The sequence below is a fragment of the Mirounga angustirostris genome, unplaced genomic scaffold, assembly GCF_029215605.1.
Source record: "Mirounga angustirostris isolate CCGP_5_RB_7025 unplaced genomic scaffold, mMirAng1.0.hap1 SCAF_1, whole genome shotgun sequence".
NCBI lineage: Eukaryota > Metazoa > Chordata > Mammalia > Carnivora > Phocidae > Mirounga > Mirounga angustirostris.
Window position 1 is genome coordinate 102,381,821 of NW_026991709.1, and position 25,355 is coordinate 102,407,175.

Here is a 25,355-nt window from a genome sequence, read left to right on the forward strand (position 1 = left end):
GACAGAGAGACACAGTGAGAGAGGGAACACAAGCAGGGGGAGTGGGAGAGAGAGAAGCAGGCTTCCCGCCGAGCAGGGAGCCTGATGCGGGGCTCGATCCCAGGACCCTGGGATCATGACCTGAGCTGAAGGCAGACGCTTAACGACTGAGCCACCCAGGTGCCCCAGTACAAAAAGATCTTGAAGATGCTTATTGGTTTCTGATTTTTAGCATTGCAATAACAAAGGAGCACATTTTATTTATTCTAATGAGAGATATATTCAGGTCTAGATATATTTTTAACTCTGTTGTTCAATGCCACTAGTAAAGCGTTACTCTATATTTTCTTCTTTTTGTAATTATTAGTTTGAATTTACATAACATTACATTCATAAGGTTCAGAAATGAAAAAGCATAAAAAAGGATATACAGGGAAAAAGTCTCCCTACTACACCTGTTCCTTATCAGTATAATTCTGTTCTACCAAATAAGTAACAACCATTATTAAACTCCTTTTTCCTTCCAGAGATTTTTTAGTGCCTATATATAAGCAAAACTGATATATGTTCTTTTCCCCTTCTTTTACAAAAATGTAACATACAACTCTGTACGTTGCTTTTCTCACATAAACTATTCCTGGAGATCTTTCTATATCAGTACATAAAGTGCTTTCCCAATCCTTTTCTCCCCACCATACAGTATAACATTTTATGTGTGTATCAGAATTTATTTAACCTGTGCCCAAATGATGGACATTTAAGGTACTATTGTAACACCTTCAAAAAACAAAACAAACCCTAGCAAATCTAAAAAGAAAGAAAAAAGTCCTAGCAAGTCTTAAGACAGTAAGCAGTAAATAAATCCCTCTTGGATTGAGTTGAAATGAATCCACACTGAACCATTTCGAAGTTATAAGGAAACTCATTTCACTAGCTAGTATAGTAGTGTAAGATTAATGCAGTATACCAGAAATACTTTGTTATATGGACAGAACACTAATCTTAAAGTCAGAAATCTGGATTTTAAATTCTAGATATACTCATTACCAGTTTTTCTGAGCAAAATCACTTAATGGATATGCATCTCAGTCTTCTCATCTATCAAGTAAGTATAGGAATACTTACTTTACGAGGTAAAGTACCTTGTACCTTGTATAGTATAGTACCTTGTATCTACAATACAAGGTAGTTTCCTGTTTCACAGTAAATGAATGTGAAAGAACGTATAAAATTTAAAACCCTAAAAACATAAGATATTTTCATAAATCTACTCTTACAAATCTATAAACATAGACTTTCTACTTAGAGTAAATTTTGTTATGGAACTTATTAATTAAAGTAGACCTCTCTTGTGATATTCAGACTTGCCTCACCCTTTCACTCTGTCTACTAAAGGTAGAACAGGAGGACAGATAGAAATGTTTCTCAGCTTGGGGCACCTGGGTAGCTCAGTTGGTTGAGCTGAGCATCTGACTCGGTTTTGGCTCAGGTCATGATCTCATGGTCATGGGATCGAGTACCCCCCCGCCCCGCATTGAACCAAGTTGAGCTCCAAGCTCAACAGGGAGTCTGTCTGATGATTCTCTCCCCCTTCCCTCTTCCCCCACTGGTGCACTCTCTCTTTCAAATAAATAAATAAATAAATCTTAGAAGAAAAAGAAATGTTTCCCAGCTTACAGAGTTTCAAAAAAATACACATTATTTATAGTGTTTTAAGGGGCATCTTTCCCTTGTAAATTAAAAAAAAAAAGTAACTGCTTTAGCTTTTGAATTATATCAGTAGTTTAAAATTACTTAACAGGGACATTTTATCATTCCAAGTAGGGAGTGATATTTAATTGATCTTTAAATAAACAAATGTTCTTGTAATTGAATGATTTAAGTGATCTGATGTCAAGCACTAAAACTAATCGAGTATTTTCCTTTTTCTAAATTTTAGAATGAAATTTTGGAAATTGCTCTGGATCAAAAGGGACTTACCAATGATAGAAAAATTGCCTTCATTGATAAAAATAGAGATCTCTGTATCACTTCAGTGAAACGATTTGGGAAGGAAGAACAAATTATCAAACTTGGTAAAATAATTAGAATACATTTAAAATTTGATTACTTTGAATTTCCTTAGATCTACTCTGTCATATTTATACTAAATAGCATATTTACTTGAATTAATCTGTGAATAATGCTTTGGTCTTATAACCTTTCTTAACTACTTGACACCACTTAAATAGCAAGTCTTTAGCTGCTACAGCTACGTTAGCATTGAAAGAAAGACTTACAAATTAAAACATAATGGTTCTAGGTAAAATACTCAAATATTTCCATACATTTTTTTAAATGAGTTTTTGCACATTTTCACCATTATACAATTAGAAAATAGAGTCATACCTACCAGGAATTAGAAGGGGTCTTGTATGTCAGTTGATTTTTAAAGTATTTTTAATACTTATTATAGTGGAACTAATAGTACATTAACATTCTTTTTAAAATAAGGAACAATGGTGCATACTTTGGCATGGAGTGATACATGTAATATCCTTTGTGGACTTCAAGATACTCGATTTACAGTGTGGTATTACCCCAATACGGTTTATGTGGACAGAGACATTTTGCCTAAAACATTATATGAAAGGGATGCAAGGTAACATTTACTGTTGGAATTGTTTATTGTGATAAATAACTCTAAAGTGTCATGTTTTTGCTTCTAATTTCAATCCTGCAAGGTACCTTTCACTCTACCCAGTCAACGAAATTGCTCAGCTAAAGCTAGCTTAATGAGATTTAAGTTTTGGGGTCAAGTTGAAAGTGTTGTATAATACTATTATATTTATTTGTTCCTTCTATGGATATAATTTTCCTTATATAAATATAATTTTCAAGCCTACTGTTTTTTAGTGTAACTCAGGTAGTTTTTTTCAGTGCGGTTTAGTGATTTTAATATGGACATTTTTAAGATTTTTCAGTGATATGCAACATGTGTCAACCTTATTCTTTCTCAGATTATTATAACTTATTAATTATTATCATACAGGACTGTATGTGTCTCTAGAATTGAATTTTTAAATTAATATTAAAGATAGAAAAAATATATAAGGTTACTGAAGAGGTTTTTTTTTAATTTTACAGGCTTCAGAAAAAACATATATTTCTAAATTCTCTAAGAAATAACAAGATCTCTCACTCTTGACAAAATAAGAATACAAAGCTTCTTAGCTCCAAACCTTAACTTTCAAATCTATTTTGAGTTCATTTTAATATTCAGTTCGTAACTTTAGCAAAACCAGAGAGGCATCATTTTAAAAGTATTTAAACTAATGAAGAGAAGTTAATCTCTTAAAGTTCACCTCTTTTTATTATGAGAAAATAATCTTGGAATCATCTTAATTTTTTATTGGTTTAAACTTTCAAACATGAGCGCTGATTTTTTAAATCATTTGTGTAATTTACCTAAGACTTAGGGGAAAAAAGCTTATTTCAAATGCTTTTAGGCATAGCTCTCAAATATGTAATAGTTTTTGCCACAGTAAACTTTTTTATTTTGCTCCAAGTGTGTGGCAAGTTGGATTCGGATGTTTATTTAAATATATACATTCTCCCTGGAGTTAACTTTTTTGGGGGTGAATTTTGGAGATTTGGAGACTTTATATCTATGTCAAGGGTCAACTCCCCAAATTTAGTATATATGAAAGATTTTGCTGAGAACAGAAATTATACTTTGCTTTTTTCCAACAGTGAATTTAGTAAAAATCCCCATATTGTGAGTTTTGTTGGAAATCAAGTAACTATAAGAAGAGCTGATGGCTCACTGGTTCACATCAGCATATCACCATATCCTGCTATTCTCCATGAATATGTAAGCAGTTCAAAATGGGAAGATGCTGTAAGACTTTGTCGCTTTGTTAAGGTACTTTACATTTTAGATCCCTAATTGTGTATATATTGTGTATTAGTTTACACGTATCTTTGTGCAAGATGAGAAATGGTAACAGCTAAGGCTGGAAAAATTGCAAATGAGATCATGTCTCTTTTTAATAAGTGAAGACATAAGCAATACAAGGGGATAGATATTGCTGTGTGATTTATTTTTGAAGAAGCTATAATTTAAATGAGTAGTTTCTCTATACTGGCACATATAAAATCTTCTCTGGAACTTTTTCTAAAAAGTCAGATTCCCAAGTTTTACCCCCACAGAGATTCTAATTTATTCAATCTGGGATGAATCCAAGGCATATTTTTTAAATTCCTCAGATGGTTTGTACACCTAAGGTTAAGAACCTCTACTTTAGATCAGCATTTCTCAGCTTGGTTGAATCTAGTTTTTTCCAGGCATATTTGACCACAGAACTTTTTAATTTTACATGGCTTAGCAGTCCTTAGAATACACTTTTAAAATGACTTTTAAATGGTTTCCCTTACAATAAGTTGTTGATGGCAATCTGCGATAATAGCATTGTCTGAGAACCTCACTATTTCTCTGGTTCCTTGTAAGTTACATTCTTTGACCACATCAAAAAGCCTGGAGGGTTTATAACCTTTAATTATCTTAAAAGTATGTCAGAAGTTCAAAAATAAATCTTTGATAATTAGAAATGAAAATTGGAAGAAATTTTATTCAAAAAAATTTCTTCATTTGTTATTAATATATTTCAACAAAGTAGTCACATGAAATTTCCACATCATTAATTAATTAAATTAGTAGTTTTTTCAGTGCCATGCTCAGCAATGTCTAATTTTTTCATTAAAATGTAACCTTAATGTATTTTTTTTTAAGATTTTATTTATTTATTTGACAGGGAGAGAGATAGCAAGAGCAGGAACACAAGCAGGGGGAGTGGGAGAGGGAGAAGCAGGCTTCCTGCCAAGCAGGGAGCCCGATGCAGGGCTTGATCCCAGGACCCTGGGATCATGACCTGAGCCGAAGGCAGATGCTTAACGAGTCAGCCACCCAGGCACTCCAGTTTTAATGTATTTTAAATCACTGCTTATTTGAAATAATTGTTCTCCTATTTCACTTTAGGAGCAAACCATGTGGGCTTGCCTAGCTGCTATGGCAGTTGCTAACAGAGATATGACCACTGCAGAAATAGCCTACGCAGCAATTGGTGAAGTAAATAATGTTTACTTATCTGTATGTTTGTGGGTTTTCTTACCATAATTTGTTATTTTGCTGTCACTATCCACTTCATATATATTTTTTTCTTTTTTTAGATTGATAAGGTTCAGTACATTAATTCTATAAAAGAGCTTCCATCTAAAGAATCAAAAATGGCTCACATATTAATGTTTAGTGGGAACATACAGGAAGCTGAAATGGTACTTCTTCAGGCTGGCCTTGTTTATCAAGCAATCCAGATCAATATTAATCTCTATAACTGGGAAAGGTAATAAAAATGTTTTTCATCAATTCTAAAACCCAACTGATCTTAATGTATTCTTCTATCTACCACTTGGTAAATTACATTTTCCGCTGTACTTAATAGTTTCCTAACATCACAGAAGAATTTATTCACATTTCTATTTATGAGGAGTTTGCCATTGAAGATTTATGCCTTCTCTAAACTTGTGATTGATTAGAAGTTGAGGTGTGAAGAAGAAAAAAGAGCCTAGGATGTCTCCCGAATTTCTGATTTCAATAACTAGGTAGATGATGGTACTATTAGCAGATCTGGAAGGGAATATAGTGAATTCAGTGTTAGGCATGTTGGATTTAAAATATTTGTGAAGAGATAGATATGTGATATTAGTTGATTAATGAACCCGGAGCTCATGAGAAAGATTTGAACTGGGGATGTAGATTTAGGAGTCATCAGCAAATGGATGGCAAGTAAAACCAGAAGAATGGACGCAGTTGCTTGGGAAATGTGTGGAGTGAGAAGACATCAACTACATTTATGGGGTGGGTGAAAGAAGAAAAATCTGCTGAAAGATTGGGATGAAGCAGTCAGACTGGCAGAGAGAAGCAGAGCCATGAGAGGTTTGTGATGCTAAGGAAGAAAGGCTGTAGGATTTGAAATGAGGAGTGCTCAGTAGTAGCCTTCTCCTCGCATTAGGCTTCGACACAGATTGCTTTCTGAAAGAGTGGCGTGCTGCTCTTCTCTATGACATAGGAGGTTTCTCCCCTCATTCTCTCAGTTATGTGTCCCTCGGTGAAAAAGCCTGTAGGATTTATACACACCTGAAATTACTATGTTATAAAATTGGCATGCTGATTTTTCCAGGTTTGAAATGTCTTTCATTATCTTTGTCTCTCTCGACCCCTACCCACCCTACCATTTTTTTAAAAAGCAGATCCCAGTCATCAAATCACTTTATCTGTAAATATTTCAGTATGTATCTCAAGGTTTTTAAAAATCTAGCCACAGTACCATGGTCACACTTTAAAGAGTTAACAATAATTCTATTCAGTGTTCTTATTTCTCTGATTGTCTCATAAATGTTTTGTTTTGTTGTTTGGTTGGTTGGTTCAGGATCCAAAGAAGGTCCATACATTATGATTGATTGATATGTTCTCAAGCTTCTTTTAATCTATAGGTTTTCCTCTTTCTTGTGTTTTCTTGTAATTTTCCCACTGCAGAGACTGGGTCAATAGAGTTTCCCATAGTCTGGATTTTGTTGATTACATCTTTGTGGTGTCATTTGACATGTTCCTTTGCCCCTTGGATTAGCCATAAATTGTTGTTGAATCTAGAAACTTGATTAGATTCAGGTTTAACTTTTTTTTTCCTTTTGGTAAGGCTCAATCAGAGGTGGTGTTCAATATATTTTCACAGTGACTGGTTGCCTATCTTTTTCTGTTATTAGCAGCCACTGATGATCATTGCCCAGATCCATTAATTAATTAGAATTCTAGGAAGATAGAATTTAAGTATTGGATAACAAATGTATTATGTTGCTTTTAAGATCCCTGAATTTCTATATTTGTTTAAGTCCTTTAGAAGGGAACAGATTTCATATTGGTTTTTTTTTTTAAGATTTTATTTATTTATTTGAGAGAGAGAATGAGAGAGAGAGAGAGCCTGAGAAGGGGGAGGGTCAGAGGGAGAAGCAGACTCCCTGCTGAGCAGGGAGTCCGATGCGGGACTCGATCCCGGGACTCCAGGATCATGACCTGAGCCGAAGGCAGTGGCTTAACCAACTGAGCCACCCAGGCGCCCCAGATTTCATATTGTTAATATGTGTTATTCCATTTGAGAAGCACAGTTCTGCTGGTTTGTGCTTCTGTCATTCATATTTGAATTTGAAAATTACCTGCAACTGGGCACCTGGGTGGCTTAGATGGTTAAGTGCCTTCGGCTCAGGTCATGATCCTGGGGTCCTGGGATCGAGACCCACATCAGGCTCCCGGCTCAGCAGGGAGTCTGCTTCTCCTTCTCTCTCTGCCTCTCCCCAGCTCATGCTCTCTCTCTCTGTATCTCTCTGTCTCAAACGAATAAATAAAATCTTTAAAAAAAGAAAAAAGAAAAAGGAAAATTACCTGCAAACTAATAGGTTACAGCCCTTGAAGAGTTGTAGGTAAGCAAGTCATCTATGTGATGTTCACTTTGGACATTTGGTGGTAGTCTGTTCTCAAAAATTGAAGTTAAGAGAAGTAGAAACTTTATGTAAGTATTAATAAAAAATAATTTCTCTACTTCTACCAGTTATATAAAGTGATTTTGCTTCATTCAAGTTATGTAAAAGATCATATTTTGAAGTTATAAAATCTTTTTATATAACTTCCTTCTATTTTAAATCAGAGAGGATACATGGATTTATTCCAGCCCCATAATCTAATGTCACATTTGTTTGGTTGCCAAATAACCATTTTAAAGCTAGAGACATGCTGTTCCCATAACCCTTATATAATTGGAATGAATTCCTTCTCTGTGTGATAAACATTTTTTACCCAGTGTATGCTTTTAGAGAACATTTAAAATAGCACATATAATTTGAATGTTTACCTTTAGCTATTGCTCTTCAATCAGATAATGCATATTTTATAATAATAATGACTATCATATAGATAATACTTAGCATCTAGTATCTAAATGCAGTATTAGACATCAATTCTGTTCTTTCTACATAATTAAATGTACTGATGTTCCATAACAAATTATCTCTTTGGAGATAATTTTCTTTCTGAAAAGTCCCAACCCAGAATAGATGCTTACGTATTCCCCACTTGGAATACTTCTGGTTTTGCACAACAAAAATTCCTTCTCCAATTGTGTTCAGTCATAAAAAAGGAACAGAAAATGGCATATTTCAGGTGCCAAAGGGCTGGTTCACCAGAGTCTCCACTCACACAACCACACTGGAGTCAGAGCCTTAAGGATATATAAAGGGTGATATGGGACAGGATTAGAAGGATTAAAGCATCTTTACTTCTATTTCTCATATTTTGAGCCTCTGTGATTTGGTTTTTGCCTTCTTGCATTTCACTTTTGTTCCTCTATGTTGCAGTACTTCTGCATTCTTTTCTATGTATCCTCTTTTTCTCTGAAAGACTTAAAGTCATAGGGGAATGAGGGAACTTTGTGAGGAGTTTGCGATGGATAGTAAATACTGATCCTTGGAGTTAGCCATATGGTTTATGTAAATATATTTTGATAAGAAATCATTGTGCTGAATTTCGGCATTATCATTTGTATTACACATGACTTATATTCGTAATTTTTATATTAAGTCTTTAATATTTTTCTCAGTTGTCTACCAATTGTCAATTAATGCACAGGGCATATCTAAAATACTTATTAGAGTGACTATTTAGGTCAAACCAAAGCATACTAAGAATGAAACAGATTGTCCTACTGAAGGGTCACATGTTGCAAAAAATCTAGTCAGTAGTCAGTATTGTCTAAAAGAATTGATTTACAATAGTTGGCTCTGATAAATAAATCAGGACTGGCCTATTCAGAAGTCATATGTCATATTAGAAAGCAAGGAAACTTGAAAAAGAATGTGCTTTAACATCATACTTAAAAACGAGATTACAGGGCACCTGGGGTGGCTCAGTCGGTTGAGCATTTGCCTTCGGCTCAGGTCATGATCCTGGAGTCCTGGTTTGAGGCCCACGTTGGGCTCCCCGCTCAGTGGGAGTCTGCTTCTCCCTCTGACCCTCCTCCCTTTCGTGCTCTCTCTCACTCACTCTGTCTCTCTCTAATAAATAAAATATTTTTAAAAAACAAGATTACCGTAAACAGTGTAGGAGAGCTATACTGTACTGGATTTTTCTGATTCAACTAATATGAGTTATGCACAGGATCATGGGCTGAGATGCTGTCCAAAACCTACATACACAAATAGGCTAAGAACTGAGGATTAATCTTTTCATTTCCCTCCAAATTATCAATATATAGATTTTATGTCTTTGCTATTATACCACTGATTTCAGTAATTCATTTAGTTCTTGCCTGCTATTTAAATAAAATATTACCTTAAAAATAACTTAGTTATATTGATATATATTAATTGGATTATAAAATTTAAATGACTATTAACTTTTTCTAAGAATCAAATGGCAAAAGGCGTTTTGTCAGATTTTTATTATCTACAAATTTTAGTTTTATAATATTTTAAATTTGCTGTATTATAACATAAAGGATATCAGTATTTAATTGAATATTGAGCAGAATAAACTTAGACTTTAGATAAATAAATTCTAGAACAGAATGAATTATAGACTTAAAAAAATGGTCAAGATAGTTAAGCCACTTACATAGGGGGTAAGTTCATTCATTTGAATTTTATTATGATTTCAATGAATTTTTCAGGGAACATTGACCATACATATACTCTGGAGTACTCACCAAAGAGAAATGAAACCCAGATTTCCCTTCAATAAATGGATAGGTTGTGGAAGAGACAGACTCATAAATAATAATTATAATATACTGTAAGCAGTGCTGTAGGAATAATAGTATGCGTAAAATGTTAGGGAACACAGATAAGAAAATGGTCATTTATTTCTACAAAGGAAGTTGGTCAGGGGGAAGAGATCATGTTTGATCTGAACCTTGAAGTGTAAGTAGGAATTTGCAAGATGGGTGAGGTAGGGAATGGTGTTCCATATTGAGGGATGAGTGGGGAGGGACCAACACAGACCATTTGTTCCACTCTCTTATCCCAAAATTCTATGAGGCTAATACAAGCAGTGCTGATAATCTGTTTTGTTTCTCATTATAGGGCACTTGAATTGGCTGTAAAATACAAAACACATGTTGATACAGTTCTTGCTTACCGTCAGAAGTTTTTGGAGACATTTGGTAAACAGGAAACTAATAAACGATACTTGCAGTATGCAGAAGGTGTAAGTATTATACAGTATTTTATGATAATGTATATGCTTTATAAGTATACATATTTATCTTAATAAGACAAAATTGGAATAATTCATACCATAATCTCCAAAAAATAACTTTTTGCCTTATGATATTACAGTCTTATTTTGACTCTATAATTATACTACTGATTTTTTTCTGGAATCTTAAAGCCATGTGTTTTTTTGTGTTTTTTTTTTAAGATTTTATTTATTTATTTGAGAGGGAGTGAGAGAGACAGAGCACAAGCAGGGGGAGGGGCAGAGGGAGAAGCAGACTCCCCCCACTGAGCAGGGAGCCAGCCGCAGGGCTTGATCCCAGGACTCCAGGATCGCGACCTGAGCTGAGGGCAGACGCTTAACCAACTGAGCCACCAGGCCCCTTAAAGCCATGTTTTGATTAACTCAAGTCTGTTTTCATTATATTTAATTTGTATTAAAGTTGGGTGCTAATTGATATTTTTATATAAACAATATAAATGGCTGGGATAAAGGTTTCTAACTCCTGAATTTCCTCTTCCACCAGCTGCCCATTCTGCTCCAGGGGAAATACATAAACACCTAGGGCATTGGCCAGAAAATGGATACTTTGTCACTTTGCAAAATTCTAGGGAGCTAGTTTGCACCTGGAGAAGGGCCTCGCCCAGGGAGACTTCACTGCCTAGAACCAAAGAAGGCTAAACCTTTGCCTTTCAAATCCCTACCCGAATCTCAGGTTTCATCACTGTAATTAGAAGAAAATCATTCCAGTATATAGCAGCCCACAAGGAGAGGTGGAGCAGTTTGCCCAAGTGCCTAGAGCAGGACTATTGTTAGCCACCTGCTTAGATCCACCTAGGCTCAGACTACAGAAATAAATAGTTCATCTCTAGCCATGCAGACTCAAGAGCCTTGTAATCCCAAGACAGGGGCAGCCTTGCTCCAAATTCTGTGAACCAGTTGATTTGCTTAGCCTTTTATTCATTCATTTATTCAAAAAAATGTTTACGAGTGCTCACTCTGGGCCAGGTACTATGCTGGATGCTGAGTCAGATATGACTTCTGTTTTTGTGGAGCTTGTACATGATGTGGGAGTGCTGCTTCTTGGAGACAGAATAAAATGGAATGTTCTGACCTGTCCTAAAGAACAGGGTAAATTAGATGAGTCCTGGGAAGAAGAACAAAGGTAGGGAGAAGGTATCTACAATTTCTACTAAAGCCAACATCATCCATTTGCCATATGACTTGAGAAACTCAGTCTTTTCCCTGTTATATAGGTTAAAACACAGTTCTTCCCTACTATGAGTCATTCACCTGTGAGTCTCCTTTACTGTTCACACAGAACACTTCACTTCTGATCACCTAATGTGTGGAGGTTTTTTCCCATGCTGACAAGCAATTCTCCAACACCAGCTGGGTGTCCTACAATTTAACTCAACTCTGACACTATCTACCTGGAGATAGCATCAGATTCCACAGGTAGAGGGCTCAGTCCCACAAGATTGCACCCCACCGCCATCAGATGCCGGTTGCAAGCCCAGGTTATCACCTGTGCTTCTGACTGACCAGTTATAGATCAGAGATCCCAGTAACCCCCGCCTTAGGTTTCAGATGCCAGTCACAAGTCCAGGTTGTTAGCTGCACTTCTTACTGACTGGCTATAAATCAGAGGTCCCATGTCCCCTTTGTTTGATTAATTTGCTAGAGTAACTCACAGAACTAAGGGAAACATTTACTTATGTTTATTTAAAACATAAATTTATTAAAGGACACAGATGAACAACCAGATGAAAAGATACTTAGGGCAAGGTTTGGGAAGGCCCTAACCTCAGGAGCTCCTATCTCTTTGGAGTTGGGATGTGTCACCCTCCCAGTGTGGATGTGTTCACTAACCCGGAAGCCCTTTGAAACCTGTATTTTGGAATTTTATGGAGGCTTCATCACATAGATGTGATAGATCATTAACTCCATTTTCAGTACTTCTCCTTTCTCAAGAGGTTGAGGGGCAGGACTGAAAATTCCTAGCTTCTAATCATGGCTTGGTCTTTCTGGTGACCAGCCCTCATGCAGGAGCCATTCAAGGACTTATCTGGAGTTGTCTCTCTCTTTTTTTTTTTTTTAAAGATTTTATTCATTTATTTAAGAGAAAGAGAGAGTGAGAGAAAGAGAGAGTGCAAGCAGTGGGGGGAGGGGCAGAGGGAGAAGCAGACTCCCAAGGAGCAGGGAGCCCGAAGCGGTCCTTGATCCCAGAACCCCAGGATAATGACCCGAGCTGAAGGCAGGCGCTTAACCAACTGAGCCACCCAGGCGCCCTGGAGTTGTCTCTTTAAAAGAAAAGATGCTCCTTTCACTCAGGAAATTACAAAGGTTTCAGGAACCCTGTGTCAGGAAGCAAGGTCAAAGACTACATATTAGAACAAAAGATGCTCCTAGTGCTCTTATCCCTTAGGAAATTACAAGAGTTTCAGGAGTTCTCTGCCAGGAACTGGGAGCAGAAACCAATATATATATTTTCTATTATCTCACACCATATTTAAAATACTGAGTGTCGTGATCTACATTTTTGCACTTCAAAACAGTTGCAAGGTAGTAAAGCCTTTGGGGCCATTCTTAGAGTTTCTGGATGCAATTTCAACATCTGGATCTGGGATAGACATGAGTTGTCTATTTCTTGGTAGGAAGCAGTGTATTTTTTTTAAAGATTTCATTTATTTGAGAGAGAGAGAGAGAGCATGAGCGGGGGGGAGGGGCAATGGGAGAGGGAGAAGCAGACTTCCCGCTGAGCAGGGAGCCCGACGACATGAGGCTCAATCCCAGGACTCCCAGATCCTGACCTGAGCCGAAGGCAGACGCTTAACTAACTGAGCCACCCGGGTGCCCAGAAAGGGGTGTATTTTATAGATGCTCCACAGACTTTTTGTTTCATTTGGAACTTCAGTCCTGAAAATGAATCCTCTGAGAGTTTGGGCTGTGAGAGCTTACTCTACTATTGGGACAAACTCAGGGTCCCTGGGACCTCCGAGGACTACACTCTAATTCACAGAATATGACAGTAGCCACCACCACTACAGTGCTAAGCAGCCCAGAGAATCACCGATCACTTGATCTTTTTATCATAGTTTTGAAAATATGATGATATGTTAAAACTGAGCACCCACGTTAAATTTACTTTATTGCATAATTTTTAAGCAGATTCATCCTACTCTGTTTCGTCTTCATTATCCTTGCCATTAATATTTTTTTCAGTATTTTCACATTAGGTGCTTTGGAGGACATAGAAAATATAATTCTTACCTTCAAATTTTTAATTATTATAATTTATATTATAAAGATTGCATTATAATTAAAATTATATTTTAGAGAGCAAAAACTTAACATTTTTATCTTCTTTCTTATTATCTATGTATTCAACTGTTACCAAAATGTAATACATCAATCACAAGAGTGGCAGAAATCTTCCAAATGAGATAACTAGAACAACCTGACTTTTTGTTATTTTGAGGGCTTTTTTTTTTTTAACCCTGAAACTATATAGGTTACCTTGACTCCCCATGGTCCTATGTTCTAGTATCCTCCTTTTTTTCCTCATTAATGTAATTTGGAAGCTAACTAGAAATTACAAAGTAGTATTTTTTTTTTTTAAAGATTTTATTTATTCATTTGAGAGAGAATGAGATAGAGAGAGCATGAGAGGGAAGAGGGTCAGAGGGAGAAGCAGACTCTCCGCTGAGCAGGGAGCCCGATGCGGGACTCGATCCTGGGACTCCAGGATCATGACCTGAGCCGAAGGCAGTCGCTTAACCAACTGAGCCACCCAGGCGCCCTACAAAGTAGTATGTTAAGATGAAAATTATTTTTAAAAATTTCCCACTATTTATCTAAGCCAAAATTTTGATTATATAAACTTTTTAGTTGAGAATTAAGAGTTAAATAGAGATCATTTTTAAAAACTGAGAAATTAGGGGTGCCTGGGTGGCTCAATCAGTTGAACATCTGACTCTTGTTTTCAGCTCAGGTCCTGATCTCAGGGTCATAAGATCGAGCCCCACAACAGGCTCCTCACTGAACATGGAGCCTGCTTGAGATTCTTTCTCTCCCTCTCCCCCTCCCCACTCTCACTTTCTCTGTCTCTCTCACACACACACAAAATAAATAAATCTTTTTTAAAAAACTGAGAAATTTGTTCTGGATATGTGGTGAATTCTGGTGGGCTCACAATGCATAATGTGAAACCTTTTAAGTGAAAAGTTTCATATACATTTGTCTTTATGAGCTCTGAAATGTTATTTGGGCATTTCTAGTTTAAAATATGGAAACCTGGGATTTATACAAGATGGACTGTCTTCTAAGACCCCAACTAGAGTCATTATACCTGGTCTACAACAGTGTTCAGTAAATATTTGTAAAATAATTTGCAATTCTGGCAAATAAAATTCACTCTACCGAATATATTCTATACAAGAAGAAAAGTAGAAAAACCAGGAAATGTTTAAAACATTATTCCAGGAGAGAGAAAACAGTGGAAATACAAACAAACCAACAGCTTGGGAGCAGAATTTCAGAAAGTAGAGAATTTTGAAGAAGAGCCAATACTGTAGTTCAGACAAACCACTTTAGGCATAGCTACTACTTAAGCTCTTTTGCAGGTTTTAAGTCCTTATAATCTTATGAGGTCCTGAGACACAAAACCTAAGAGAAATTGTTAGGTGATAGCTCATCTGCTAGGTAGTTACCTTTTATTCATTCAATATTTATTGAGACTTTTGGCAGACAATGTACTCCCCTTGCTACTTTGAATATAAAAGTAAACATGGCAGACACTGACCAGGTAGGAGATTACTATAATAGTTCCACCAGGAGATGGAAAGGGTAAGATTAATGTAAGAAAAAAAATCAGTTGTAAAATCGAGAGAACATTGTGCTTGGGGGTGGGAGGAGAGGTGGTTAAGTTGACTAGGCAAGACATTTGAGAACAACTTCATTTCTAGCGTGGGTGACAGTAGATGGGGAGGGATACCATTATCTAGATAAGGAACATGAGACTATACAAGTTTTAGACCTTTTGAGTTTGAATACATGAAAATATACATTTTTTTGTTTGAAGTCCCTGTGGGGTATCCAGATGGAGATATCTAATGGGCAATTGGAAATATAATTGTGAACATTGAAGGAGTAATCAGGACGTGATAAATAAATTTATGGTCATGACCCATGTAGGCATAGTTGAAGCTATGTGAGTTGGTATGATCTCCTAGGGAAAGTATAAAAAAGTTGTGGTTGGAACGCTGGTGCATATTAACAGTTAAGAGGTTGTTTAGGGAAAAGATACAGGAGAAAAAAAGACTGGGAAGAACATTTAGAAAGGAGACCAAATCAGAAGAGAATGGTATACAGTCTGAGAGATTTTTCAAAGAGCTGTGGTCAACAAGGTCCAGGGAATGCTTCTACATCAGGACCTTTTTCTTCCTTTTGTCATCATGCTCTTCCCCAGATATACCCATGGACTCACTTGTCTCTTGTAGGTCTTCACGTCAGCTTCTCAGGGAGGCCTTTTCTTACCACTCTATTTGAAACACAATACCCATTCCCCCCCAACTCCACCCCTGGCATTCACTGTTTCCCTTCCCTGTTTTCAGAACTCTTGCCACTTCTCACGTTTTAATATATTTTTATATCTTCCACTGTTATCTTTGCTTATCTTTCTATGAAGCCTGTGATTTTTATCTTTTTGTTCACTGCTGAATCCTTGCACCTAGAACAATCCTTGGCATATAGTAAGCACTAAATATTTGTTGAAGGAGTCATTGAATCATATATAGGATGAAGACTAAAAATACTTGATGGTGGCATTAGTGAAAAGTGTATGCAGTGGAGTAGGAACACGTTACATTACAGTGCTCTGGGGAGAAAATGAGAATCAGGAATGAGAAGAAGAGTGAGGGTGGTAGTTTGCAGGGAGACAGAATTGAGGGGGAAGGATGATAAGGAACAGCCAGTGAAGAGGAGGAAATTGAATGTGTAAGTGAGAACTGAAGGCAGATGTCCCAGTGGAGTGGAAGAAGATGGGATTGGGGACATATGTGAAGAGGTTGGCCTGAGACGGAAGGGAAAGAGCCAGAGATGGATACAGATGTAGGTAAGTTTGTGTGAAGAAGGAAACTAAGTGAATTCATGTCTGATGGTCATTGTAGTCTCCGCAAAGAGGAAGCTGATTTTCAGCCGAGAGTAAGAGAGATAGAGGATGGAAAGCCATTTGGTATGATTTTGAAATTACTTCTATGTGAATAAGAAGAATTTACCAGGGACTAGAATAAGAAGTGCCAAATAGTACTGACACTACCTATAATAGAAAAAGATGTGTCTTCGTGTAGAAGTCAGTCACTTGAAAGCTGTCATGAGTACATCCTTATCTAAAACCCACTAGTAAAAATACTCTAAGAACTAAATTATCAGTAGAACACTATTCTAAAACTGGATTAATGCCAGAGTGGAAGTGAAACGTTTATTTTCAATAGGATAGCTATCAACTGACACCCTCATCTGTACTGTAACAAGTGACTAATATAGATGCCATCAATTTGCTTGATGGACTTCTGGTGCAACAGAGCAAGTGTTGTGTAGGGCACGGTCAATATATGGTTTTATTGTGATGGATTAGGTCAGTCTAAGGCTGCAAGAAGGCCAAGGCATTAATCATGTTTTGTCTTTCTTTTTGCAAATGTTTTGTTAGACTTAGAAATGAGTGTTTTGCCATTTAAAAATATCAAGTTCTGGCCTGATTGAAAAATGAGTCTTTCAAATTATCTAATATTTGTTCTGCCTTTCAGTGAGCTGTCACTTCCATCTTACCACACATTCATCTTCTATGAGTAAGAGGGATTCTTTTAATTCATCTATTTTACACATTATAGGCAAGTATATAGAATTATCTTTTTAAAAAAGTGACCAAAATATCCACAAATTACTGTACAAAAATTTAGTTGAAGGATATTGGAATAAAAAAGAACCACATACTTAATTCCATCAACTTTCAGCACAAAATAAAAGAGGCATGGGGGCGCCTGGGTGGCTCAGTTAAGCTCTGACTCTTGATTTCGGCTCAGGTCATGATCTCAAGGTGTGGGATGGGCCTGCTTCTAGCTCCACGCTCAGTGGGGAGTCTGTTTGAGATTCTCTCTCTCCCTCTGCCTTTGCCCCGGCCCCCGTGCGCGCTCTCTCTCAAATAAATCTTAAAAAAAAAAAAAAAAAAGAGGCATGAAGTCCTGATAAGGTTAAATTAATCTCCCAGTTACTTGAAAGAAATCTGCTCAGGGCAGCATGTAGTACCTCAGTCTGGATTAATACTTACCTCACTCAGTTCCCCTATATGGAGGTGGAAACCAGTTCACTTTTTGCTCAGTCTCAGGAGTTTGGGTTTATTTCATTGTAAATCAGAGTTAATTTAATCTAGGCCCCAATTTTTCTGTGTCTTTCCTGAGAGAACACACATTCCTAAAGTAGTGACCTCCAAACTTTTTTAAACAGTAGAATGCTTTTTCCTAAAGAAATTGTTCATAGAACTCAGAGAAGAGTCCATTGCTAACACCTAGTGTAATGAGCTTAGGGGAAAGGCAGGGCAGGGAGCACTGCATCATGGATCAAAGGGAAGGAACAGGGGTGCCTGGCTGACTCTTGATCTCCCAGTTGTGAGCTTGAGCCTCATGTTGGGCATAGAGATCTTAAAAAAAAGGAAAGGAAACGAGAATGGTACCAGTTTTTGTGATTATTTTTGTGTGTCCCCCAGCCTTGCTTACCCACTGCGCTTCCTTTAATATCTTTTTGTCATTGTCTAAACCATCCCAATGTCTATATTACTTTACAAGTTGTTGCAAAGCAGCCAGTTTTTCAGAGTATGCTCAGGAGAAGCGAATGCTCCTATATCCTTACTCAGAGCTAGGCTTCTACTGGAAACCTCAGTATATAAGAGGTAAGGCGCTAACCCATTTGAAACATGGCCTCATGGTGAGGACCCTGTCCATTTTCCCCCTTGTTTCACCTTCTCCTTCCTGGCCCTGAGGCACCTGTGCAGAATCCTAAGACTCCATGGGACTCTTTAGATGTACCTTTTATAAATAGCTACAACTAGATTTTGGTCTTTTGAATCATAATGAGAGTCTTTGCTTTTTATTGTGGTAATTGCTCCGTTTGGTCTTATTCTTAAAGGTATTTTTTTAGCATTATTTCATAACCTGTCTTTCATGCTCTCTTTTTCGCTAGTGATTTAGAAACCATCATTCTATTTTTCTTTGCTCTTGGTTACCTTGAATTAAGCAAAATATGGTATAAAATATAAGTATGTTTCTTCTTTTCTTCTTTTGCAGCTCCAAATAGATTGGGAGAAAATCAGAGCCAAAATTGAGATGGAAATTACTAAAGAACGAGAGCGATCATCAACCAGCCAGTCCAGCAAGAATATAGGTCTGAGGCACTAAATTTCTTGCTTACCTCAAAGAATTTTTACCTTTTGAAACTAATTCTGATTAATCAAGGATAATCATATTTTCAATGCTAAAAAAAAAAACAGACTCTTTAAGTATAAGCACTTGCTGTGTATTTAAAACTAAAAGTACATTCAGAAAGACTAATCACAAAATAATTGATGTAATTTCATCTTTTATATATTTTAGTCCAATAATTACAAAATATTCCTATATGTTTATTATACACCTATGTAGTATTGCTAACATTCCAGTTTTTTGTCCATTATTTTATCCCTGAATCTTCAGCATGAACAAATATTAATTCTGATAATAAAACATTGGACTCTTTAAAATGTATGTTATCATTAATTTTTATTCAACCTCTAAATTGTAAGATGTTCCAAAAGTTTATTTATATAAGAAAAATACATGAGGGTGGATTTATGAAAATGTGTGTATATATATATATGTGTGTGTGTATATATATATATTTATACATCAATGTTCATAGCAGGATTATGCACAGTAGCAAAAACATGGACAAAAAAGATGTCTATCAACAGATGAATGGATAAACAAAATGTAGTGTAGACATTCAGTGGAATATTATTCAGCCTTTAAAAAGAAGGAAATTCTGACACATGCTACAACATGGATGAACCTTGAAAATATTGTGCTAAGTGAAATAAGCCAGACTATTGTATGATCCCACTTATATGAGGTGCCTACAATAGGGAAGTTCATTGAGACAGAAGAAATAGTGGTTGCCAGGCACTGGAGGGGAGTTGGAAATGGGGCATTATTGTTTAATGAGTACAGAATTCCTGTTTGGGATGAATGAGTTCTGGAAATGGACAGTGGTGATGGTTGCACAGCATTGTGAATATAGTTAATGCCACTGAATCGTACACTTAAAAATGGTTAAAGTGGTAAATTTTGTTATATATATATATCTTACAATTTTTTAGACATATATCTAGGATGGACAAGAAATATTTTCCTCATTCCTCCTTGACTTGAGAATGTTCAGGCGTTAGGTCCTGGAGTCTGAATTTGTGAAAATCTTAAATGATAAACCTTTTTGACTACCTTAATTCAGTATGTCCTAAAATTATTGCCACAAAAGCTTTTGAACATTAACACAAATACTCCTTAGAAAATCCTCCATGAAGTAAATTTTGGAAAGGTAGATTATGGACTGAGTGTATGCGTATGTATTGGAAAGTGACTACCTCTCTCACTCCCATTTTAATGAATATATCTAGATTTCTTTTATGAAAATGTTTCTGTCTTTTTAATGTATTTCTTTTCTTTTTTGGAATGTTGAAATATTCTGTTCTTCATCCAGATGCTGGGTGTAAGAGTGAGTTCAGTTTGTGAAATATGATTGAGCAGTTTACTTATAAGTTGTACTTATTTATATGTTTTACATTATGTTATATTCCAATAAAAAGTTTAAAAAGAAAAATGGTTAAAAGGGTAAATTTTATATTTATTTTACTACAATTTAAAAAGTTAATATAACGAAATATGTCTGCATTCTAACAATTCTGATACCAACAAGGTGTTCTACAATTCAGTTCTGATACTACCCAGAGTTAGCGTCAGGTCCCACGAACTAGAGGACAGGATCCCTAACTAGTTGCTAGCCACATGCGGGGACCCCAGGATAGCCACACTTGTGACTTGGCTGCAGATTTGGGGATTCCTACCATGCCCCCTTTAGGTTTGATAGTTCACTAGAATGACTCACTGAACTCACTGAAATGCTTTACTACAACTACAACTACAATTTCATTATAAACGTGCAACTCAGGAGCAGCCAAGTAGAAGAGATGCATAGAGCAAGGTCCAGGAGAAAGGAGAGGTCTGGGGGGAAAGCGGGGTGGCACAGAGCTTCCATGCGCTCTCTTCATGGAATCCAGGACCATCATTCTCCCCGCACGGTGATGTGCTCACCAACCAGGAAGCTCTCATAGGCCTTGCTGTCCTGAATTTTTTATCAGGGTTTTATTACATGGGTATAATTGATTAAATCACTGGCCACGTGATTGAACTCTTCCTCTCCCTGGAGGTCAGGTGGCTGAGCCCTCCAACCATGTGGTTATTCTGCTGACCAGTCCTCATGCTGAAGCTATCTAACCACCATCACACACACACACACACACACACACACACACACACACACACAGTCACCTCATTAGCACAACAAAGATCCTATCACTAAGGAGATTCAAAGGGTTTTGGAAGCTCTGTACCAGACACCCCCTATACACCTCATCTCAAACCAGATATATTCATTATGTCACAGGTTATCCCCTGGTCTTTGACCATGGGATCTTTTATGGCAAGGTACATACCTGACTGAGCATAAAAGATACAGCAACATTTAGAAGAGTCAATGTGGGGTAAGGATAGGAAGCTATTAATCAATTTCCCAATACATTTGATTATCAATATCAGTATTATCTTTTCAACAATGCCAGTGTGTAATAGCATATCACATTATCATAGACATAACCTGAAAAATAAGAGTCAAAAGATATTGGCACATTACTAGAATCCCATCCAGTCTCTAATAATTAGTCCAATCATCATCATATCCTAGGACCAGAATGTCTCTCAGAGTGAGGGCACTTAGGGTTGCAGGCTTCCTTCCCTTAATCTTGTCAAGTTCCAAAAGCAGGAGTGGTCTCAGCTTCACACTTTCAGGCATCTGGTATAATTGAGCTAAAGGACAATCTCATCTCTTGCTCTGAGCTTCTTGCCAAGCGTTAATATTGGAATTTTCTCATTGCATAACAAATTTATTCATTCCTTTATTTTTAGCCACTATTCCTCCTCTCCATCTATATCCAAACCTTTTCACCTTAGGTTCAGCCACTGTGCTGGTCTAGGTTGCAAGCAACAATACAAGTCTAGCAAGTGCCTCCCCCTTAGTCTACTCCCATTCATGTAGGGTAGGGTTATACACGCACAGACCTAGTGGGCTATTTCCACCCACAGGCGATATAGTTTATGCATTGTTAGCCCCCAAAATTGCCAGATAGAGTGAAAGCACAGCCCACCCATTAGGCCCTTAGGAATTCTGACAAATATTTTAAAACAGTTTGTTGCTTAGGAATCATTCCTTCTTCAAGCACTATAGTTGCAGCCGCGGCCCACGAACCACGGCACCAGGCAGGAAAAAGAAAGTTAAGGTGATGTGGGAAAGGAAAAAAAAGTATAGTTGTTGTACCAGCATCCTCCCCCACCCCTTGACCCCAGATCCAGAACAGTGGGAACACTCTCCTAGCCCCTCATGTTGAGCGTGAGCACACACTCATGAAGGCATGTAAGCCAGCCCTTCTTGTCTCTATCCCCCCCCCCCCACCATTTAGACAACCAATGTTTGATTGCCTGTTCTAATTCTTTACCAAAGTACTGCCCTGAGGAAGATACAGTAGTCCCCCTTTATCTGCGGTGTTCATTTCCACAATTGGAAATTGTGGGCCCATCTGCAGTCTCTAAATCTCTCTTGCTGGCAGACAGAACAGTTCCTGTTGGCATTTCGTGCCTCTGCAGGTGCAAAAAGAATATGTCTAGATTCAACCCCTCTGCATTGTTTCAGTCCACTCGCTTCATTAACCCAGTGGCCACCTCAGGTGAGCACACCTGGGTATCTGCTTGTCAATTCCAATCATCTTCTGATGCTGGAAGGGGGTTCTGATGGGCATTGACATGGCCTACTTGAATGCACCCTTCAGGTTCCCATAGTGATTTCCACAGGGCCGTGCCCCGGAAGGGCACCCTTTTAATAGGCCAGTCTTCCACTGCCTTTCTGCCTGACCATATGGCCGGGCCATTGGCCACTGCCTATGAGTAGGTCAGGGTCCAGACAGAAGGGTAAACAGCATGCAGTGCAGCTCACCGAGCCAATTTGTTTTACCTTTTTCAATCAGAGTGGTGGCCTTCCAACCCAGTGTCGTGTGTTCATGTTGAAACTGCCATCCATAAGCCAAGCCGCTGTTTGTTGGTCTGTTGGGAGCTGTTTACAGGCACTGTCCGAATGATGCTAGAATCCTGCAGCTCCTCACATGGTTCCAGAGTCATTCCTGGGGAAGCGAGTCGACCTGCTCATGAACATGCTGTGTAACTCCGTGCGTTGTCCTGGTGGTGTGTTCCTGCACACACCATTTCTGTTCTATTACAGAACTGCCCTCCTCGTTAGAGCGTTTCTCTGACATCACCCAAGATATCCTTACTTCGTGTTTTTCAGTCAGAGGCAGTTGCAATTAATGTCTGATAGCAAGCTAGTAATTGCTTCTCCAAATGGAAATTGTCTTGTCCAGAGTTCTAGTAGCTGTCACGGGGAGGTGCTCACAGACTTTTGTCATAAGCCCCAGTCTACACTCCATATGTGGCTATTGTGCAGAGGTTTTGTCCATACCAGCACTCTAGCCTCTGTTCTATATTGCATGGGCCTGAGCAATCTTCATTCCCATTTAGCATGTCTAATGACTATGGCTTGAAGGAAGGATTTACATGCCTTCTATTTTACAGTGCTGTTATTTTCCCCAGTCAGACACAATATCCATTCCCATAATTCATTCAGGTAAGAGTCATAACCACTTCACAGAAAGCTTGTTCAAATATATCAGTTTTTGTCCAGACTGTCACCTTCATCCCACCAACTCTTGGATTCCTCTGCCCTCTCCTCTCCATCATTCTCCCAGCATATCAATGTGTTTATCAGCCAGGAAGGCTCTCCCAGTCTCAATGTCCCAGGTTTTGTTGTGGTTGTTACTGTTTTAAATCAGAGTTTTATTACACAGGCACTCTTGATAAAATCACTGGCCTTGGGGCGCCTGGGTGGCTCAGTCGTTAAGTGTCTGCCTTCGGCTCAGGTCATGATCCCAGGGTCCTGGGATAGAGCCCCGCATCGGGCTCCCTGCTCGGCAGGGAGTCTGCTTCTCCCTCTCCCACTCCCCCTGCTTGTGCTCCCTCTCTCGCTGTGTCCCTCTCTGTCAAATAAACAAAATCTTAAAAAAAAAAAAAATCACTGGCCCTGTGATTCATCTCTAGCCTTTGTCTTCTCCCTGGAGGCCAGGTGGCTGAAGGGTCTAGCCCTCTAATCACCTGGCTGCTTTTTCTAGTAACTAGCACCCACCCTGGAGCTACTAAAGGCTCCTAGAGTCACTTTATTAGCATAACACACTCCCATCTCTCAAATTCCAAGGGCTTTGGAAGCTCTGTGCCAAAAACCAGGGACAAAGACCAGAGATACTCTTTATTGTATCACAACATCACTTTCACAGTCATACTGAATGTGTATTTATGTTCTTTTGTCTTACACTTTAAAAAAAAATCTATTATAGAAGCTTCTTGGTTAGTTTAAACTAATAATTTAATACATTTTAGGGGATTTGATCTAATTTAGTGCTTTTTTATGTATATATAAATATTTTGTATATTTCATAACCATCAAATGAAGAAGATTGTTTATACAGAATGCGTGGGGTCTGGCCCCTTTACAGATGAGTGATATTTTGGGGGCATGATGATCCCTCCAAAAATGCTTTGGCACAGAGACTGTGGTACATGGAACATAAGTTATAATAAATGAAATATGGAACATAAGTTACAATAAAAAATAAGCAAGTCTTAAAGCAAACATATTTTAGAAAATGGTTTACTATAGCAAACAGTTACCAGGAGTATCAGTGGAAGAATATCTTCAAATATCTGTCATTTTGTACTTATAGAAAATACATTCATTTCTGAAAACGTATGCTACATAAATCCTGTTTAAATACCTCAAACATATTTTTCTTGTCAATTCTTATACTGAAAAAGATCAGAATTTACAAGGTCTACTGTATAAAAAGGTAATATCCATAATAAAAATATATGGATTTTTTATTTGTTTTGCAGATTTCTTGATCTGCAGATAGAATTGTAGCAAAATCACTTGTCAGATTTCTTTGAACACCATCTGCAGAAGCCGAAGAGAAGGTGATGAAGCAATTCTTTTTTTTAAAGAGACCCATCTTTACCTTCCCCTTGCCCACAGCCTATATATTATCAGTATCTCCTGCTCAGTGGTCAATGACCTTTGGGCCAAAAAATTTATGATTTTCACAGCCTTATATTGCCTGTGACAAAGTCATTTTCTCATTCTGTCTGCTTTCCTCTAAAGCTACTCTGTCCCCACAACTTGGCCTGAGCTGCTGGAGGACATCTCTCTCTGGCCATCATATGCTCACCATGCACTGTGTGTAATTTTTAAAATGTAGTGCTTTCTAACACACATGATTTCAAAACAATTTAGAGCAATTCAACTTTTCAGAGGTTTCTGGATGTTCTAGATGATTGAAAATGCTCTTCTAGTCTAATAACTTCTACTGTAAAGTAACATTCATATTAAAATATTTAATTGGAGAAACACTTTATAATTCTTTGGAAATAAGGCGAGTATAAAGTGGCTGTAAGCTTATCTCCCATTTTTGAGCTAGCCAGAGGCCGCAGGACCAGTCACAGCTACAAAAACTAACCCCAGGGGCGCCTGGGTGGCTCAGTTGGTTAAGCAACTGCCTTCGGCTCAGGTCATGATCCTGGAGTCCCGGGATTGAGTCCCGCATTGGGCTCCCTGCTCAGCGGGG

At 37.6% G+C, this 25,355-nt stretch overlaps 1 protein-coding gene across 3 annotated transcripts in view; it reads left to right on the top strand.

Annotated features, from left to right (window-relative positions):
* Positions 1-20,180, top strand: part of IFT80 (intraflagellar transport 80) — a 126,097-nt gene extending 105,917 nt beyond the window's left edge. For all 3 annotated transcript variants that reach the window (XM_064585774.1, XM_064585775.1, XM_064585776.1), the window contains 7 exons: positions 1,919-2,054; positions 2,473-2,620; positions 3,712-3,883; positions 4,997-5,086; positions 5,188-5,360; positions 10,144-10,267; positions 18,616-20,180. In XM_064585774.1, coding sequence (XP_064441844.1) covers positions 1,919-2,054; positions 2,473-2,620; positions 3,712-3,883; positions 4,997-5,086; positions 5,188-5,360; positions 10,144-10,267; positions 18,616-18,726 — 954 coding nt within the window. In that variant the 3' untranslated portion in view covers positions 18,727-20,180. The remainder of the gene's footprint in view (positions 1-1,918; positions 2,055-2,472; positions 2,621-3,711; positions 3,884-4,996; positions 5,087-5,187; positions 5,361-10,143; positions 10,268-18,615) is intronic.
* The last annotated feature ends 5,175 nt before the right edge of the window (positions 20,181-25,355 follow it).